We start from the raw sequence: 21777 nt of genomic DNA on the forward strand, positions 1-21777 counted from the left end.
GTTCAGAGACATTTGCCTCGTTTTAAACGCGTGTTCGCGAAGGTCACGAGAACACAATTAATAAACAGGACGAGCTGAGGAGGTGGACGCTCACACTGTGGACAGAATAAACACGGCAACGCTCCGCTGTGCATGCACTGAATGGGAGAGGAGTCCATGACGTCAGAGCTGAAGGTGGCAAAGTCAGGTCCTGGGTGCCCTCGCGGAGAGCTGATGTCCTTACTGGAAAAACTCTCCAACAAATTCAGAGTGCATTTGTCGCAGAGTAAATGCTTCAAATGCTATGTTTGTTTGTTTTTTATTGTCAGGAACTGTGCTCGATCAGGAAATCTGCAGCAGACAATTTGAATTAAATCATTACGCTAAATTGGATTTATGTGCGTAACAAATAACTAGATAAGCACAGAGCCCAAAACAAACAAACTGAGAATCACACAGACATCACTTTCACCGTCAGCTGTTGTTGGTGTGTGATCCCCCCACCCCACTCTCGTCTAGCTCGTACCGCTACTTTTCCGAAGGGGAGAGCAGCAGGCAAGAAAATCGCCAGTCATTTCTCTTCTCGTGCGCTCTTCTATAAGATTGCGATTTTTCCCGATATCACCTGAAGGCATCAGCAGCATGCCGGCACCTGAACCGTTGTGGAGTGGAGCAGCGAGGCAAACCATAGCCCATAGCTTTTTTCTTTTCTTTTCTCCTGCAATAAGCCACCATGTGTGATGCCTCCGAGCATATCGGAGCTGAAGGCAATGAAACTGTGAGAATAAGCTGAAGAGAAGAAAAGTAGCGGATTGCCATCAGCAGAAGCTCCCTCCCGCCTCATCTGAGAGATCCTCGCAAACGAGATTTAGAAAGAAAAAAAAGGAAAAAAAAACTAACAGATTTATGTGAAGGGAAGTTTGGGAACGACAACCAGCGCTGGTTAAGCTGGTCTGGTGAGTAGTCTCGAATCGTATTTCAAGAGCATGGCACATGGTTTGATTTGATTTTTTTTCTTTCAAGCGACTCTTGAAACTTTGGACTGAACTCAAAGCACTTTTCTTTTAGTAAGCGCTAAAAAAGTGAGTATTTTGTCTGACTTGTGCCAAAAAAAGAACCAAACGCGCAATTACGCACGCTCACAACGCTCACAATCGCGCGCATTGGGTAGTAGTAGTAAGTAGGTTGCATGTTGACAAGTTGTCAAGCTCCATGCAGCACAGGCTTTTTTTTCCTGCAGGCGCACCAGCTGGAGCTCTGCAGTCCGGGCAAGAGCAGTGAGACAGCGCCATCAATCGCATGGCAGCCACATTCCTCTGTGCGTAAAGTGCAGCTTTGGTCTGAGAGGAGCAACGTGTGTGATGATGAGAGGGGTGGTGGTGGCGGGGGTGGGGGTGATAGGATCAGCGCCTTCGTAGCCAGTGTACCAACACTATCAGTCACCCTGCTCTAATGCCCAAACACAGACCCCGGGACGCACTGCTGGCCACTTTATTTCCAGCCGTACCCGGGATATTAAAAAAACAATAGTACTAGTGAGAGTAATGAGAAGATCATCTCAAGAACTGATGTTTAAAATGCAACAACACACGCGAGGATTATTATTATTTATATTTTTTGCATTTGCACGTTTTATTAGCTCATTTGTCATCATCTGGGAATACCTGAACTGAGATTTCATTACCAAAATAAGGTTTGTCCACATTCTTACGCTGACAGCTGGATTATGATATAAAGGCTAAGTCAAATTCTTCAGCAGAAAGCGAATATGAAATATTTGTTTGTTAATCATTAGCCAGAAGGCCATGCACAAAATAACCTGTAACCTAATAAGGCTTGGTCCTTTATAAGGATGTCTCCCACCTCAAAAAAAAAAAAAATTTAAAAAAAGGGGGGGGGCATTAATTTGTCTTGCTGTAAATAAAAGGAGACTACAGAAACGAGGGGGTGGGATCCATTAGGACTCACACCTCATGAGCCCAGTAGCCTTAATGCTTCCAAACAGCAATTTGGGATAAATTATACTGGGATTTGATTTTCTACTCGTGTAGCCACAATCAGAACACCGTGGAAAGTGAACGTTTGTGGGGTTGGAAAGTTTTGAATAATTTTAGCTGAAAGGAATAAGAATACTACAAAAAAAGGGGGGGCAGGTTACCTTGGGGCTGAAGTGGTAGCTGCTGAATGAAAATTAAAGCGATTCCGCGGAGAGGACCAGAGTTAAGCCTTTCTGGAAATATTTCATATGAGAATACAAGGCGAACCGCATTAAATCAAATCAAAAGGGTCGCGGGTTCAGAGCGGAAAAGGTCCTATCCTGCTGCCAGCCCGGTAAGTAGATCCGGACGTGCGCAGCGCGGAGAGATACCAGGCAAGTGGAGTGTGGGAGAGAAAGGAAAGGAAAGCAGTGAGGGAAAAGAGAGAGCTTGCCTGCTGGTGGCAGATGGGGTAACGGAGAGGAGAGAAGTCCACGTAATACCATGCCGAGATTTGGACTACATAAACTACATGCAAAACCCCCAAATCTCCGAATTTAATATTAAAAGAGGTACGTAAGTTGTTGTGTTTTTACTCAGTGGGCTTTTTTTTGGCGGTCAGCGATGTTTAAGCGTCTGCATCTCTGTAACGTGGGAAAAAAAAGTTAGGTCTGCTATTGTGAGGTGCGAAAGAAAAGCAACCGCTGGCTACTTTGGGTGATTCTTTGGAGAACTTTTCGATACAAAGTGAATGTCGAACATCGTTTTTGATGACGTACGCACACACTTTGTGCTGTTTTGTGTTGGGAATACGTATCTTTTTTCCTACTAACCCCCCAAGCAAATCTCTGCTAAGTGCACGTCTGCCATCGTTTCGAAGTGAATGGCTGTAGTTGGGGGATGGGGTTAGACGTGAAATAGTCTCGAGGCACCTAACTCATTTTTTTGAAACATTTGAACTTTTTTTTTTTTTTCAAAATGAAAAACGGCTCGCTGCCGAGAGCATTCAGAGAAACGGAATTTAAACAAATGGATACTCTTCTGTATCGTAAAGAAAAAGGGAAAAAAAGAGCCAGAATTTTAAGTTTTAGTTACAGTTTCTTTTTTTCTGCAGCAGTTGTCCGCAAGCAGATGGTTCTTTTGTACCTGCGGGCTATAGTTTTAGATTAAAGGTGATTGGGGCTCAAACCCTGTCATTTATTAACCCCGCATAAAACATTAATAATTAAACTAGTGGGGCTGTTTTGTCACGCCAAAAGTAAATATATATATATTTTTTGTTTTTTTACAACGTGCGCACACATAGCAGCGTCTTGCTTTTTATTTGTCTTTGTGGACTCCCACACGGAGCCGGGGACGTTGTAAAGCAGTTGTAAACGAATGAATCCGCAATTTGAAAGCACTTTCTCAGTCATCTGGCCTTCGAGTTTAATTCTGATTGTATTTCGACGAGATTATACAGAGATTATTTTATTTACCACACACCTTTGCCATCATCATCTTTTTTTGCTGCATTTCTGCACGAGTGAAAGTCCAGCATCATTTTGTAGTTACGAGATTGTTCGTAGTGCTTGTGTAGTAATATGTTAATGAGTATAATCAGATTTCTATATGTCTAATGTGCAACCAAAAAATGTAAATTATAGCACTGCAGTTTTCAAAGAAGCCCAAGCTTTTTTTTCTTTAGCTCATTATGAGGAGGTTTTGTGACATTTGCGTGTTCAGAAGGGCACCCATGGCAGGCATCTGGCATTGTCACCTGACTGACTGATCTGCTTCATCTTATTTCCACATGAAACCTGTTTAGTCTTTGTCACCCTTATCATAACTTGTCATGATATTTAAAGGAGTCTGGGGAAAAAATGTGTGCCATAAATAATGTGGTTTTCAGCATTTTAGCAGTTTTTCCAGCCTACTTAGATGAAGACTGATAGTTGAAAATAAAAATTTCCCCTTAAATGTTATTGTAGAATCCCAATGAAATGTTTCTGCAGGATTATAGCTTTAAAATCCTTTTTTTCTCTCCCTCTCAGGTGGTTCGGTGAAGATCACGGTACGATAATGGGGAAGCACTGGGTTCCACTGCTTGTGCTGCTCCAGCAGCTCCTCTGTGGCTGTGCAGGGAACCAAAGGATGGCGAGGGCCACCTCCATGCAGTTCACACATTCTCTTTACAATGCCACCATATATGAGAACTCTGCTGCTAAGACTTACTTAGAAAGTCACACCAAAATGGGAATCTTTATCACAGATCCAGAGTGGGACATACGGTACAAAATCATCTCTGGAGACAATGAGAACCTATTCAAAGCAGAGGACTATCTGCTGGGAGATTTCAGTTTTTTGCGAATAAGGACCAAAGGAGGCAGCACTGCCATTCTGAACCGGGAGGTTAAAGACCACTACGTGCTGACTATTAAAGCTTCCGAGAGAAACACTAATTTGGAGTGTCGCACTCGAGTGAAAGTACAGGTACTGGACACCAATGACCTCAGGCCTCTCTTCTCACCCACGTCCTATAGCATCGCTCTGCCAGAGAACACGGCAATCCGCACTAGCGTGGCCAAAGTCACGGCAACTGATGCAGACATCGGTACAAATGGAGAATACTACTATAGTTTCCGGGAATGGACAGACATGTTTGCAGTACATCCAACAAGCGGTGTGGTGACACTGACGGGCAAACTAGATTACTCTGAGACGAAGCTGTATGAGTTGGAGATCCTTGCCGTGGACAGAGGGATGAAGCTGTACGGGAGCAGTGGTTTCAGTAGCATGGCCAGACTTACAGTCAGGGTGGAGCAGGCCAATGAGCACGCACCTGTAATTACTGCAGTAACCTTGGCCCCCTCTGATGCAGACCATGACCCCACTTATGCCATTGTGACAGTGGAGGACAAAGATCAAGGACCAAATGGAGAAATAGCATCACTGAGCATTGTGGCTGGTGACCCTCTTCAACAGTTCAAGGCTGTAAGAACCAACCCCGGGAGCAGGGAGTATAAAATAAAAGCAGTCAAAGATGTCGACTGGGACAGCCAACCTTTTGGATACAACCTCACTTTACAGGCAAAGGACAAAGGCAGCCCCCCTCAATTTTCATCAGCTAAATTGGTACATGTCACTTCTCCACAGTTCAAAGTGGGCCCTGCTGTATTTGAAAAGGCCATTTACAGAGTCAATCTGAGTGAATTCGCCCCCCTTCACACACCTGTCACTATGGTAACAGCTGTGCCAAAGTATCCACAACTAAAATATGCTTTTAGGCACAAATCTGACAAGAACAGATTCACCATCAATCCAGATACTGGCTTAATCAGCACCGCAGGGCCAATCAATGCTGATATTTCCTCACAATTTCAGTTGGATGTGATTACAAGTGACAAAAAAGCAACAACCAAAGTGATTGTTGATGTGATTGATGTAAATAACAATGCACCTGAATTCCAGCAGACATCTTACAAGGCCAGTGTTGATGAGAATGTACCCATAGGGACTAGTGTGGTGACTGTTAAAGCCACTGATCTAGACAAAGGGGAGAATGGCTATGTGACCTACAGCATTACCAATGTGAATCCTCAGCCGTTTGTCATTGACTACTTCTCTGGTGTCATCAGTACCTCGGAGGTCCTAGATTATGAGCTCATGCCCAGGATTTACAATCTTAAAGTCAGAGCATCAGACTGGGGATCCCCATTCCGGAGAGAGGTGGAAGCATCAGTCATTATAACGTTAAACAACCTGAATGATAATAAGCCTTTGTTTGAAAATGTGGACTGTGAAGTGACTGTGCCGAGAGACCACGGCGTGGGAGAGCAGATAACAACAGCATCTGCCATTGATGCTGATGAACTGCAGCTAGTACGGTACAATATTAAAGCTGGGAATGATCTTGACCTGTTTGAGCTGAACCCAAACTCTGGCATGCTTTCACTGAAGCACTCGCTGAGCGAGGGAGAGGCAGCTAAGGTCTCGTTTCATAGTTTACAAATCATTGCATCTGATGGCGAACATGAGACTCAGCCAATGATTATGAACATAACTGTCATCACGGCGCGCAAGCCCGTCCAGTTAAAGTGCGTGGAAACCGGAGTCGCGACTATGCTGGCTGAAAAGCTGCTTCAGGGCAGCAAAATCCACACGCAGAATGAGCCGGATGACAACTTCATGGACTTTCACTCAGTCAACCGGTACACTCCTCAGTTCTCAGAGTCTTTTCCAAGTGTTATTGAAGTCAAAGAAGATCTCCCTGTCGGGGCCCGGATTGTCCATTTAAATGCCACAGACTCAGATAGTGGCTTTAATGGGAAGCTAGTGTATGTTATTTCAGGAGGAGATGCAGAAAGCCACTTCATAGTAGATATGGAAACTGGTTGGCTTTTGGTTTACTCTCCTCTTGACCGGGAAACAGCAGATCACTACACCCTCAACATTACAGTTTATGATCTCGGGATACCACAGAAATCCTCATCGCGTCTCTTGGATGTTAAAATCTTAGACACCAATGACAATAGCCCCCAGTTTTTGCAAGAATCTTATTCTGTTGAAATAACTGAGAGTACACCTGTTGGGACTGAAATCATCCAGGTGGATTCAACAGATAAGGATCGAGGTGACAATGGAATCGTCAAGTACTCAATTTTGGGAGGCACAGATCATTTTGCAATCAATGAAAATACCGGTGTGGTGACAGTGACAAAGCCACTGGATCGCGAGCTCCATCCATTTTATGTCTTGAAGATTGCGGCACGTGACCAGGCAGTAAATGAGCCTCAGCTGGTGTCCACAGTGCCCCTCAAAATCACCTTGGAAGATGTGAATGATAATCCACCCAAATTCTTCCCTCCCAATTACCGTGTAAAAGTGAGGGAGGACCTTCCAATCGGTACAGTAATCATGTGGCTGGAGGCTCATGACCCCGATATTGGGCCTTCCAGTCAGGTACGATACAGCCTTATTGATAATGGAGACGGGAATTTCGAAGTAGACAAACTCAGCGGTGCGCTGCGAATTGTTCAGAATCTAGATTATGAGACAAAACAGGTGTATAATCTTACTGCAAAAGCTAAAGACAAAGGGAAGCCCATATCTTTGTCATCAACCTGCTTTATCGAGGTGGACGTGGTGGACGTGAATGAGAATCTTTACAGGCCTATGTTCCGATCGTTTGTGGAAAAGGGATTTATAAAAGAGGATGCGGTCATTGGGACTTCATTGATGACTGTAACAGCTGAAGATGAAGACCGAGGCCGAGATGGAGAGATTCGATACTCCATCCGAGATGGGTCTGGCCTGGGGGTATTCTCCATTGATGAGGAAACTGGTGAGTCTCTTTATTCACTATATCTATGTGAAGCTTGTGTTGAAAGACCTGCATAAGGAAAGTATTATGCAGCTACAGTTTATTCAGTCATGTTGCACTGTGTGGAATAATGAGCTAAGGGAGTCTTCTAAGAGACGGGTGAAGTTCCCTTTTGCTGTCATTTTTCTTCTTTTGGAGATTTTATGGCAGGAACAGATGGACGAGCTCTCTCTTAGACCTGTGTGGACATTCACAAGTAGGTGCTGGGCTACAAGGAACACACGTGGATTCATTATAAAATGGGTTGCATTTAGAAAACGGTCAAATCTGTTTGACCCAAATCTAAAATGTTAAGCATATATATTTTCAGTATAGTACCAATGGCACGGATTTGCTTGTGGATTTCCTATCATGCTGCAGAAAATATGTTAATACACTCTCAGCTGCCCAGAATGAGTTCAACAGCTGACTCAAATTAGCACAAAATAAGCAGTCTGGGATTCTTGGAGTTCCTACCCCAAACATAGCAATCACCTGGGTTGGATGTTTGTGTCTGCATTCCTTTTAAAAGTTAGTATCAACATTTTTGACTTGCTTAATGTGACTTAAATCCCCATTTGAAATTACATTTCTCTCTGCACTTTACATATTTAATGACTAAATGAGGCAGTGAAACGTAATGCATAATGCAGCGATTTTTCTTGGCACATGTAACCTCAAAAGTTTATAGGTTTCTTAAGAAAGCTGGAAACGTGATCTATCAGTCTGCTGCTGACTTTTACTGTTGAGAAAGAGGTTTATATCTTTAGGTTAATGTTTAGTAAGAATTAGATATATGTGAAGTATTCAGTGAGCTGACAGGAAGTCTCCACAGTGAACCTGTTGGGAAATACCTTCTTCTGCCTCGTATATTTAGCATGAGAAGATGAGCCGTTATGAAGGATGCAACCTCCAGGGCAGTTTGTCAGCTGCTGTGTTTGCGATTGTTTCTGAGGTAGTGGTTGGATGTCTCATTTTAATAAGATTTTTGCTTTATGAAGACAGATGCTGGGATATTTAAAGCTTGAACTAGTGACTGTGCACTTTCATGGATGCATGAAGGAGTTTTCATTGAGTTACTTCCTGTTTTGGTACTTCTATATTAAATGAATCTGGATGCATAGCATGGATTTTAAATGGGTTAATGCCTTACCAGCGTTTCACCAGTGTACGGTCTGCAAGAATATTTAACAAATATAGCAAGAAAAGTCATACATGAGCATGCATACATTCTCTAATACCAATTACTTGGAAATTTGTTTAGTGATTTCATGCTGTAAGAAAATGCATTGCACGATGATCAGGCCATCAGTCATTAGTACATCCAAATTACTCCTCTCCCATTGTAATAATGGTCTTATAAAGGCAGTTTTGTAGGAATTTTGCAGGATCGTTTATATGATTTGAACTTTTTTTAGGTGTAAAATGTCATCACTTTATCATTATTCAGTTTGACATTTGCATTGAATTTCATCACATTTATTGTATGAATTTTCTGAATATAGACAAAAAAGTTTTTGTGAAGTTAAGGTAACATCGACTTTTAACCACCAGCTTTTAATCAGTTTAGTACATTGAATTTAAATCTAAAACTGTGCGTCCATGAGTTGAGTCATGTTCAGGAACTTCAGAGATCACAGTGACCTTGACCTTTAACTGCTGGCATCTAATCTGTTCATTGCTGAGTCCCAGGCAGTTTTTGTGCCAAATCTGAAAGAAATCCCTCCATCCATCCCACCGAAAAGGCCCTACACCTTAGTACTGTGATACTACTAATATTACTGTTGATGGCGCCGCATGCAGACCTGTGACTGGCGTCTACGTCTGCCTCAAAATCCCTTGTAGGGCACAGATTCTGGGAGCCTGGTTTGATCTTCTACTTAATCCCTGAGGCCTATATTAAGTGATTATCAGGAGGTGCAATGATAGGATTGTCCTAGGCTGGGTCCTGTTATTATGGATTACATCTGAGGTCAGCAGACAACTAAGTAGAGCCAAGGTGGTAATGCCGCTCCTATGATTTCACTAGATGAAGGGTGTGGTGTGCTAAAGCTACCATATGCGTTTAAAATATTGTGCCTCCAAAAGGAAAATATAAGCACGGGTGCGTCCCCACTATATACTCTTCTGCAGCTGCATGTTGTGAATTTTAACCAGGCTGTTTTAAAATCGTTTAAAATTAGAAAACAAGTGAAAAAGTGGTGTGGGGAAAACTGCCAGGAGCCGCACACCTCTAGTTTTGAAATTTGTTTTTCTCAGTGGGAAGTAGTGAAGGCAGAAGTGTTTTTGCGTTTTACTTGATGCTTGTGTTGCTGAACTTGGGCATGTGTTTGTTAAGAGTACATCAATCACAGTCTTGATCTGCATTGCATTGTTTTGCTCGTTCCACCACCACATGTATAAAACCCAATGATTTTCTCTTATAGTAACATCCACAGGAAGACTGTTATGTGGGTCACATAGTGTTGCTGTGTAAAGAATAGCACTCTGTAGTGGTTGAGCTAGTCGACAGTGAGTGACTCTTGAAGAGTAGGAGTATCTAACAAATCCAAACAAAGGATGTATTGAGACTTTGAGAGTGACATTCATAAACCATCCAAGGAACAAACAAATTATTTGTTTCAGGCACAGATAAAGTAAAAAAAAAAAAAAAAGCTGTCCATTGTTGCTGTTTATTGAACACCATCTTGTCCTCATTTACATCAACTCAAAGTAGGAGGAAACCTCCCATGCAAGCCACGTCGTCTTCTTCTATTATGGTTGCTTTCCGTTGGACTGCTCAGGGAGTCCATGGCAACTGTTTGTCCAGACATTCTCTGTGTTATTAAAAGCTCTGTGGTCACTGGATGAGTGCCATCTTAATTTAAACATACCCCTATGAAGGCCCAATTCCTGGGTCTTTTCCCATGCTGCACAACAAATCCATTGCTCATCAGTTTAACTGGAAACTTTGCTGATAGTGACGTGATTTTTGACTAGAAAGGACTAAGAGCAAAAGAACTCAGCTATAGGGCTGTGGGATATGACCAAAATCTCATATACATATAGACATTTATCGTCCCGACAATGGTATCACAAAAATTTTACATTTTCTGTAAATTCTGTGAATCTCGGGCAGCTCGACTTGCGTGAAGTATTTTCAGCTGTTGGAGTTTTCTTGAAAAAGGTGGCTAGCTACTGTTTTACATGTTGTGGCTCCAGAGGTCAGCTGGTATGGGTTTACAATTTTGTGGCAAATGGCTCATGCAGTGACTTAGTTTTTTATGTATTTTACAGGTTTGTCTTTAAAAAGGCTTTGCAGTTAGTACTCTAAAAAGACTGAAAGCAATTTGAAGAGAGGCTGCCACTCCTGAGCTTTAATTCCTCAGCTGATAATATGGCTGTGGAGAAATCCACTGGGGAAGTGCGTGTGTCATAGGAATTTGTTAGGATTATACCTCTTCAAATTTCACACTCATCACAAATTGATGACTTTTCAAATAAGCCTGTGCCTTTTATAGAGCCAACCTAGATGGCACTCCTGTCCTTAAGAAAGGCTAACAATCATTATAATCATCATACAAGCAGCTGTAGAAACAGTTACATACTGTTGAGGTGAAAAGACATATAAATTCATGAGGTCAATTTCCAGTGCTAGTTCAAACAGACTAGCAATAAAGCTATGCTTATCTTGATGAACCTGTGCAAGTCTCCACTCCTCCAAGCACACCTGACTCAACCTGACACACCTAGGCAAGGGTTTTTTTTTTTTATTGCCAGTGAGTAATCGTCTTCATTTTCATCTGTCTGCAACAATCGAAGAAGAAGGCAGTTTCAGAAAACACAGAGGTAAATGAGTAATGAGCAATCTTCACAGGAGTCCTTTTCCAGCACCTTTAATGAACCACTGTGTAACTGAGTCTCATACTGTGGGATTCAGTATTTATTGGTGAAAGTCTTTATGATGGTTTGAATTTAAGAGTTTGGAAGAAGTGACTAGCACAACTTTGGAATCTGCAGTCACTTCTGTGAGGGCTAAGTCGACATCTGTGACATTTGTGCTATTTTGAAAACTCAGGGTTATGGTAGGCGTTTTCACTTCTGATAACTTAGGCCCCGGAGGGTAAAGGATGTATGTTACCAAACAGGGTGAATAAAGTAGCCTGAGACAATTGAATTGACTTAGTCTAATACAGAGAAAATTGTAACCTTTCAGAATAGATCTACTGATTCTGGCATTGGGAGCGACAGGCTACCTGTGGAAAACAGGGGGTTTTAAAAACACCCCCGCATTTTCATAACTTTGGCCTTGCCCGGCTTAATGATGACTGCTAGCTTAATTAATGTTTACATTTACTGAACTCTTACTCAGAGCCGGCTCCAGACTGATTGACAGTATGCCGAAGAAGTTGTTCTTGTGCCTGCTTTTTGTTAAAACGGAGGCAATGACTTTAGTTGAGCAAAGTTTTCTGTTTTTTAATAGCTTATGCAGCAGGGAGGGATTATGTACCAGGTCAAGTCTAAATAATTGAAAAGGAACAGGCTTGCAACAGGCTAAGACAGCTATAGTTAAAGCTATAGTAAGAACCCTATATAATAATCACTATGTATTTTGGGAATATAGATGTAAGATGTAAGTGAACATTTTGATAGGGTAATATAGTTAATAATAACAAAAATTAAAATATTTTACTCCTTTCATTTAAAGTGGACTCTGTCACTGTATGCAGGCATTTACTAGTCTCAAAGTTACGTCTGACCATGCAAGTAAGAGTTAAACTTTCTTTAAACATAACGTCTTTTTTTGCGCATTGTCAACGTGTTAGTAAACCAAACCATAACCCAAAAGGAACTGTGATTGAAGAGTGTGTCTGTGGTGGCTTTGATGAAGATATAGACAGGCCTTACCTTGAAAATCTACTCCAAGGAAGATGTGTCTCTGCTTGAAGTTAAATTGTGCAATGTACAAGTTAACCGAAGCAGTGTGTTGAGTCTACATGAGGCGCAGATGCTGATTGTATAATGTATGCATTGCCCTTTCTTGTTGGATAAAATATGCATTGCCCTTTCACTTGAAGCTGTTTGCAGCCTGTACTGTGAAAGGGTTCTTTGTGAAGGCAAATGAAACAGTTTGATGCATAATGACAAAGTCCTGTTCCATTAGCACAAAAAGTTGCCAGCGCTTCACTTCTTTTTCCATCATGATAAAATAAACGGGTCCTTAACCGGAATAAAAAGATCTACTCTTGTACGTGTTTATGGTCAGGATTTTGGCTTCTAGTTTAGTTTTAAAAGTGCAAACTGTTACCCTCTCACACCTTTTTTTAAAAAAAAAAAAAGTTTTAGAGCCTATATGTTTGAGATAAAAGTTAGACTGCTAAGTGGCACATGATCCCAAATAGTCTTTGCTTGAGTGCTGTTACTCTGGAGATGGGACCAAGAATGTGCAGCGGGACAAAGTTGATTGTAGGTTACTAAATGAAAAACACACTTTCCCTCGTTAAAAGTATGTTGTTCTCTCAGTCCATTAAATCTTTTTAAAGAAACCTTGAGCTGCCTTGCGCACAGGACATGCTTCATTGTGTGTTTATTCATGTCACGCTAAGACTCATGAATTAGATCTTTACTTTAGACCTTTTGATGTATTTTAGTTTTCACATTTTGAGGCTTTGTCTTTAAATAGTGGCCCCCAGGGTATACTTGGAAGTCCAGCACAGCACCAGTATTGCATTTGTTCAATTTAATAAAAAGTAATGGATTTCCTTGTATGGGTTTAGCTACTTTAAAGTCACAGATGCTGAACACAACCACTGTTCCAAAGATCAGTGTAAAGCATAAAGGACTATGAAAAGGAGCGATGTTTTGAAGCCGTTTGCATCCTCCCTGCAGACACGTGTGAACATTTTCAGCATCAGGCTTGCTGTGCTAAATTATTCAAATGCTCTTAGACTTTTTTAAGTTTTAGTAACTGTTTTAGGCATTTATAGCCAATTTGATTCTACCTGTCAAGACCGACCATTGATATACTTGAGTTTAGGGAATTGGGGCTTACAACAGGACTTTAACGTTCTCAATAAAGTTTGTAAGGTCATTTTTTGGTCTGACAATTTATTTGACTATTAGATATAATTATAGTGCTGACTATCATTTGATTGCCAGCACAGAAATGAGAAGAAATATATAACTGTAGGAGCTGCAGGCGTGAATCATCAGTCATTCTTTGAGGTGTAGTTACCAACACACAGATGCAGCCTTGCGAAGGGCGGCTGTTAAAAGGTATATGGATAGGAGGATGTGCTCATGTTTCACTCTAACAGCTATCCAAATAGGGCAGGGAGCCTTGTAGGAAAGGAAATAAAGGCTTGGTTCATGCAGTATTAGTACATTGTCTCTCTCAGATTTCCCATTATCACTGCAGAGTTGTTCCAAGCTAAAGATCCAGACATTTAGAAGGAAATGCAAGGAGACAGTGGCATAACTTTGTTGTTGTTAAAACCATAAGAAGGCACTGATTTTTCTTTTTAGGTTAGGTTATGTAAAATGAAAATATGGTCTCTTGGGAAACTAGTTGCTGTGATAGCATATACAATGATAATCTGGGTAGAAATAGATAAATACACCTCCACAGATGTAGATGTAGAGCCTCGTGATGTATAGAAATGAATGGAGATGGTGTCATTGTTATCAGAGGAACAGGCAGATAGCTAGTAGGTATAGTAGCTGATCCTAAATAATACTGTGATATTGAATCAAGGAATATTGCTCTGAGGCCTTTTTGAAAGGCCTTTGAAATAACAATGTTCCCACTAACAATGAAAGCTTTGTATCATCTGCTACATCCCAAAAGCTATCTCAGCTGGAATTAATAGACCTTTTTTTAAATGGGAAGAGAAAAATCAATTCAGTCACATATTGCAGATATATAACAAAAGTATCAAAAGATTTTCCCCATCTTAAACATACAACTGAATGATTTTCATGTTTTCTTGATGATTTTTCTTTAGACAATGTTTTCTTTTTTTTCTATTTTTACGTCTAAAGAAGTTCTGAAGTCATACCGTCTTCTATATAAAACCATATCCGTCTAACAAACTTCTCCTTAAGCCAGCCGTGGGCAGGAATTTTTCGATTTCTACAAGTAATTGCGTCTTCAGTGATGCATGAAGTAAAATGAATCAGTGCCTCAATAGGTTGTATTAGTTTGTCTGGTATGTTGAATGAGATAAAAAACATATATTTTTTATGTGATGATGTGACACCCTGATAAGCTGTGAGACCTTTCGCAATTATGATGACTGAGAAAATCTTTGTGAGTCATGTCTGCTTATAACAATGTTATGTAAATGTATTTATGTGTGCAATTATTGGAAAGATTAGCATGTCAAAGTTTTAACCACAGTCGCTTATTTCTTATTGAATTTAACTATAAACTGCAAGAAAAGTTAGTATTATTATAGTATACACGATAAAATTGTGATAAAATAGTTTAGTAGGTAATAGGTTACATCTTACTATGCAGTAATAATAGAATAGGTAATTTTAGTAAACCACAACTATAAACTATAAGTCAAACTAAACTCTGACTTACAGAACTTTGACATTTTTCATATTTCAGGCGTTTTTTACATTAAGGCTTAGCATCCTTAAAACAGATCTTGACTACAGATGTCTGGGAACTTTGGGATGATCTGATATCAAGAGAAAGCTTAGTTTGGGACTCTTTTATTACTCTAGACCCAACAAGGAGGTAGTGGAATTTGAAGCATTTTGCCAGGACTGTGGAAAGAGAAGGGATGGTGGGGGTAGGGGGCACTGTGAAAGTTTATGTAAGCTTGGGAGCTCAAGGCCTGAGAAGGCTGAGGAATGTGGGGTAGAGGTGAGACAAATTAATGTATCTAGTTCAAAGCAAACCCCGACTTTTCAGCTGCAGAATGAACGAGGAAGTGGTTCCTGTTTGCTGTTCACAACAAACATTTCAGGTCGTTGATGGTCAAATGCAAACTACAAGAGTCAGGTCAAACATGTGCGAAGAAATCAGCACAAGAGACAAACAGTTTCCAACAGCTTTTCCAAAGCAGATTACTCCCCTCTTCATTCAGTGGCTAACTCTGTCTTTTCAGAGAATTCTTATTGAATAGATTCATCGGGTATCTGCACAGGATGTTGATTTAGCAGTGATTTCGATACACAAAATACCCGCTGGTCTCGATAGCTGAAAGTCTTTTGGCTGTCTCAACACTCGACCACACTGCCACTGTGCTCAGATAGCTTTGAAGAACAAAGCCAGAGGGAAAAGAAAAGAGCAAGGGGAAAAAAAGCGGAAAGCAAATCTGGCAGAGGCTGTTGCACAGTCTGTTTTCTTTCTTGTGGCCCAAGGGCAGGTTTTACTTCTGCCTTACTGGGTAGGCCAGGTATATGGAATGGGTGTGGCGACTAAATTCTTCAGATTCATTTTTCATGTGCTTTGTTTGAAGCTTTTCACCCAAGGCTATAGCAGATAACTTTCTTTATCTGCTGTTTCAGAAATTAAAGGTCAAGCCTAGTCAGTTTTCTTTTTAAATAAATACGAAGAAAAACTGTTTACTGTTGCAGTAACTGTAAAAGTGTGCCTCTAACCCCTGCAGGATCCTCTTCAAAGTTTGTTTAGCTTCTAAATATGATGTTAGATTGTGTTTGCGGGTAACTACAAGGTGAAGATCTGGGAGCAAAATGTATGACCCAGGTGAAAGTGGAATTGCTCTGTTACTTTTTTGTCTGCCACTGGTATAGATAGGCAATCAACCATGGGCATCTCTTTGGCTCAAGTACAAAAGATGGCTCATACTTTCCCAATTGTCTGTTCTTTTCTCTGCTGCTTTGTCTCTTGATGTTCATGTGCAAACATGACTACCTTTCCTCTGCCACACCTCCTCTCCTCACACCAACCTCTTTTTCATTCTACTCTTTAACATTTGCTTTGTAATGTTTTCCTTTCTATTACTGTCCTTAGCAGATGTCTAAAGCATGCATCCCACTATGCTTTGGTGTTTCTGCTCAGGATGCCTCACATAAGTGTTCGCATTTCTTATTTATGGCAAACATTTGCAATTTCCTGCATGTTTTCTTCAAGTAGCAGTGCATTGACATTTCTGAGCTTTAGTGCTCTTATCAATTAGTCATTCATGGTATTTTAATAAATTATGTACTAATTTATTATAATCATTTTACATCGGTTTTTAGGGTATTGTTTAATTTTTCAAAAAGTTTCCCTCCTCTGTGTTGTCAGCTTTAAGTCATTATATATGCTACAATGGGCTCATCTTCTTTGCATTCTAGATTTGCTGCCCAAAGTTGTCTTTGCCTGGAATCTCAGCTTTGGGAGCTACCTATTTTCCCTTGCCTGAATACCCCTTCTTATTACAAGCCTTAAGCTGAGAGAGCTGTAATGATGACTAATGACAAGAGAGGATCCCAGAAGGAAAAGGCAGGGAAGCTAAAGTAAAGCGGGGCATGAGAATAAATTAGCTGTACACCCCCAAACTCCCCGCCCATGGTAAATTTGAGAGTTTTTGTGACAAGTCATTTTGGGTGTTATCTCTATTTGGAGGTATCTTATATTACCCAAGGTAAGAAATATGTCTGCTCTCAGTAACACTTACTTCACCAGCACATTGTGTGTGAAGAAAGGCAACAGCAGCACAGAGAGAGCCTATTTAAACCACTTCATAGCGCTGGGTGATGTTTACTTTAAGTTATAATGTGTACATTGAAGGCTTTCAGTAGAAAGCAACATTAGTGTGGTGTTAGTGAGATGTGGGAGGGGATTGATGATCAAGGCTCTGGCCTCAACATCTTGATGGGCGACCGGCAACGACCAAACCGTTTGAAATTTGCATTTATGATTATATGGAGGCTCCTTATCGGGACCACCAGGAAGTGTAGTCCAAAATGAGTAACCAACCTGATAATGATACAGCCATGATTCACTTTTATTAGTTTCATATAACTGAATCAGAGAAGAACTATAAATTCTCATTGACGTTATCAAGGTTATTGCAAATAATACAGACACTTAAATAGCTGCTGGTATAAAGGTTTCCATTGTTCTAAAGACATTCTGGTATTCTTTTGCCCTTCAAATATGGTGCTTGTTGATAATAATGGGAGTTCACATGTGCAAGATATCCAGATAATTTACTGTTGCAACATTATTGGCAGGCAGTGATTCATTCCCTGTGCTCTTTGTTTTGGTTTTACGGTTCTTAAGAATGTTTGGTGTTGATGAAGGAACAGAAAGGTGAAAAAATATCACAATGTAGCCTCAGGATGCATTTACATTGTGTGACTAACCAAAGTGTCTGCTATTAAATGGAATTCACAATGTTTGGAGTAAAGTGATTTGTTTGATTATAAGCGAGTAATCTAAAAAGATGCATTATGCTCACAAAGAACTGCATTACAAAAAACTAATGGTGAAAACTAATGGAAAATAAATTGAAAGTAAAAGCAGTAAGAAAATGGAAAAATTTGTTACACAATACTACACAATCGTTATTTGTAAATGTGGTCATGTTGCACTCGAGAGTCCGGTCATATGTTGGTGTATTAAGTAGGTGTTGTCAAAGATGCATTTAGATCCAGTCTCTGAGGTCACTTTCGGAGATGCTATTGGCCACGCATGGCCGCATTCTTCCAGGGGCATTATGTGTCCTGGGTCACACTTAGGACCACCTACTCACCTCCCTACCCTGATGTGCCCACCGCTGGCAAAAAAAAGTTGGATACCATTCATTGTATTAATTGCACAAGTCATTTTAAAGCACTCTTAAATGACTGTAGACTACCTGTGTGTTTTATTTTGTTCAGGTCGTGAGAATTATATGAACAGATTGAGTCGGTGTAGATTTAAATTCGAGGTTATTGTGGAAAACAGGTCAGTTCTGTTAGTCTGCTCAGCTATGTGGGCCTCTGGCATATGGGGTTGGCAAACAGAAATAATGTGGGCTACGTGTTTAATTGCGTATAATCCTAGGAAGTCAGATCTCACAAGAAGTTGACATATTTACAGCGAACTACTTGAGATCGGATAACCCAGGACATATGTTAATGCCAGGTGGAAACAGGGTCCATAATCTGTATTTCTTTTCACCAGTAAACTAACACTTAGTCACAAGCACATGTCCTCTCCCCCAAACTGAAACACCTGCCCATACCGAAAGGCTCACACAATAACTTATCCTTTGTTACGGTACATACTGAGAACTTGTGAAGTCAGATGGGGATGAAAAGCTCTGAAGTATATTCACTCATTTAAATGTTGCTGCTAGCATTTTCTGCAAGAACTTTCACACTGCCACTCTGTTTCAGGCATGTTAACATATTAAAACACATGAGGATTTATTGAGTCAAGCAGTTCATTGTTCAAAACATAAGAGCTGCACTGTTTATGAAACCAGTGTCACGAAACTAGCTACATAGCATATACACTGTTAGCGTTTTCACAGTGCAGAATCTGTCGATCTGCCATTCTTCAATTAACAGTTGTAAACATGTATAACTCATACGTGTCTCAAAGCTCTTTTGTGTTTGCTCAGCTGAAGGTTACAGCCTCCACATGGCAATGAAATGTAAACAGGAGAGCGCTGACTGTTGTAAATATGCCATCCTGACATGTGTCAGGCAGAGATCACTGATAGCGCCGACAGTAATGTGAGATTCAGGGTCATGTGTTGCATATAAAAATGTTCTGCAACATAATGAAGACTTACCAGTTTATGTCTTTTTATTTTTGCAGGTATTATCCGAACGCAGGAACTGCTGGATCGTGAGACAACATCGCACTACTGGTTAACAGTCTACGCGATGGATCGCGGTGTGGTGCCCCTCTCTGCTTTTGTGGAGGTCTACATTGAGGTGCAGGATGTCAACGACAACGCACCTCAAACCTCTGAGCCTGTCTACTACCCATCTGTTATGGAGAACTCCGCTAAAGATGTGTCAATCATCCAGATCAACGCAGTCGATCCGGACGCCAAAGCCAGCGATAAACTCACCTACAAGATCACCAGCGGGAATCCCCAGGGTTTCTTTGCTATTAACACCAAGACAGGTAAGATTGCTTTTGCTGGGATAGAAATTCGAGCCACTACAGATTGCATTATTAGAGCAGGAGATCCCTGCTGTTGAGTCATGAGCTTATATTGTGTTTCAGAACAAATTATAACCCTGAATTACAGCTGCTAGCAGACTACTACAAGCGCATCAGCTCATAGGGTAAAAAATATAGACAGCACCACTGTCTTACCTGGATTAGGTGAGATGATTTTCCTGTAAACGGTGGAGACCCTGAGTGATACCTGCATACACGTGATGAACAGGAAATAGCCTAAAGCGCCACGTGCATTTTCCTCATCTAAACACGTCTGCTTTAAAGGCCAACTATAAATGTAGCAAACACAAAGCTCATACAAAGTATTAACTTATCCTTTAATTTTGAGACATACTGTGGTGTACTGCCGACAAGGTGGCGAGCTTCTGTGAGGTGTCCTGTTTCCTTTCTTGTGAAAAGGAAGAGCAGTGTGAACACACTCACCCAGAACAGGAGTGGGTTGAGCCTACTGGGGTTTTTCCACTCTAACACTCTAAAGTGTGTACTCATATGGCACTCTGGAAATGGTGTGATGATTAATATTTCATTGGGCTCTTTTAAAGTTGCCCGAGCAGGCTATGTTTAGTTGAATAGCACAAAATATACTTGTAATAGGTGCAAAGTGAAGCTCATGTACAGACAGTAAACCTGCATTTTTATTGATATTAATCAGACTCTGAATTCAAACACTCAGAAAGTGCGATCTAGGTTTGTGCTAATATGTTGATGCTGCCTTTAAAAAATGTCAAATTAATCAACTGACATCAGTGTAAAGTTTTAGTAATGAGATGGTTACTTCTGGATGTCTTGGAGAAAATGCTTTTTCTTTCTTGCTTAGTCTGCACACAAGTGTGCTATTGATCATTGCATGCTAATGATCATTAGACTGAAAGAGGAACAGATAGGGCAGCAGTTGCTCCAGTTTGTCCTCACTGACGTGTGTGGTCTTGTTTCCCAAGGTAGCCACATCAACAAACTGGAGGTATTTTTGTTGGAAGTGGCAATGTGAGTTTTCTGACCAAATAAGGATTCATCATGTAGCGTGCCTCCCAAACAAGCCTCACAGCAATATGCCGGGCACTCCCCGCTGCACAGGAAGAGAATGAAAAAATAAATGACGCAACAAAAGGATAACTTACGAACATATGGTCAGTGTTTTGTCTGCATGCATGACAGAAATCAGCTTACACCCGCTGATAAAAAGTCTGGGACGGTGAAATAGAAGTGCTGGGAGGCTGAATATTTATCTTGCAACAAAGTCTAACACTGTTTTTATAGTAGATTTTAGGCAGTAAAGAATTTTTTTTGAAATCTGTTATGCCTTTGATATATTTTAACCTTTTGTCCAGCTATGGATGAGTGACCCATAATAATATAGCTGAAAAGAAGTGTTTACACAGAAGCAGCTGATAATGTGGCATCGCTTTTTCTTGCAAGGCAGCATGTTTTATTTATTTATTTCTTCCTCACTGAAGATGACCTTTTACTTTCCCCTAAATAATTTCTTGATTCAAGCTTCGATATATTTTGGTTTCTGGATTTGTATAAATGCTCATGGTAAAACTTGCAGTGCATCACTTATTTAGCAGTTGAAAAAAGTCTTCTTAGCCCACATATCTGAACTAAATATTTCCTGCTCCGAGGATTACAGCGTGTTTATGAAGCTTATGGCCAAGTCCACTGTGGACACAACGTTTTTTACAGTATAATTTGCAGTATCACTTTGTGGTTCGTTCTTGTGACTGTCAGAAGAGCTCCTGAAGAAGAAAAATGGTTACACTGAAGCAAAAGGATGAGACCCGTTCATGCATATCAAAGCATGTTAAAACTTTTATCAGTGGGACACCAGAGCTCTGTGCGTCAGGTTCAACACAGAGTGGTTTGGACACGGAAAACTTTGAATCACTGCTCTGTGTCTCTGATTTACTTCGTCCTCTCTGTATTTGAAGATGGCAGCACTCAGTGGAAGTGGCGCGGTAGGTGGGCAGTGAGAACATGAGAAAACAGGGAGCCCAGTGTAGCTGAGTACTAGAGAAGAAAGCCGTTTTCCCACATGAATCGGATTTTTGTGACATTGTTCAGAGTTGCTTGTTCTCACATGTAGAAACAGGAGGCTGTCTGCATCAGGCGTGCTCTTGCTACTAGAAATCCTCCGTGGTTTAGGCTGAGGTGGCACCCGGTCAGAGTCTGCAAGAGGCAGGACACGTGATGCACACTCAGTTGCCATGAATTCTCCCGAGAATTACCTGCACTATTTATACATTACATTATCCAGACATTGCACTAGGGAGCTTGTGATGTGAGGTCCTTTCTTTGTCCGGTTTAACTGATTTGGACATTTGCATTCTCACTTGCAACTGCTCCAAGTAATGTCA

General features: G+C 40.8%; 1 protein-coding gene across 11 annotated transcripts in view; it reads left to right on the top strand.

Annotated features, from left to right (window-relative positions):
* Positions 1–536: 536 nt before the first annotated feature.
* fat1a (FAT atypical cadherin 1a) overlaps positions 537–21777 on the top strand; it is a 77113-nt gene continuing 55872 nt past the window's right edge. For 6 of the 11 annotated variants that reach the window (XR_014800531.1, XR_014800529.1, XR_014800530.1 and 3 more), the window contains exons 1-3: positions 2359–2527; positions 3989–7278; positions 19049–19363. Coding sequence is in view for 7 of the 11 variants with exons in the window: in XM_084931743.1 (XP_084787869.1) it covers positions 4017–7278; positions 19049–19363 (3577 nt within the window). In the remaining 4 variants the exon portion in view is untranslated. Of the gene's footprint in view, positions 936–2358; positions 2528–3988; positions 7279–19048; positions 19364–21777 lie in introns of those variants that run through there. The other 5 variants (XM_084931736.1, XM_084931739.1, XM_084931740.1 and 2 more) reach the window with 2 other exon arrangements.

This window comes from Perissodus microlepis, chromosome 6, assembly GCF_051167445.1.
Source record: "Perissodus microlepis isolate ML-2025 ecotype Zambia chromosome 6, ASM5116744v1, whole genome shotgun sequence".
Lineage (NCBI taxonomy): Eukaryota > Metazoa > Chordata > Actinopteri > Cichliformes > Cichlidae > Perissodus > Perissodus microlepis.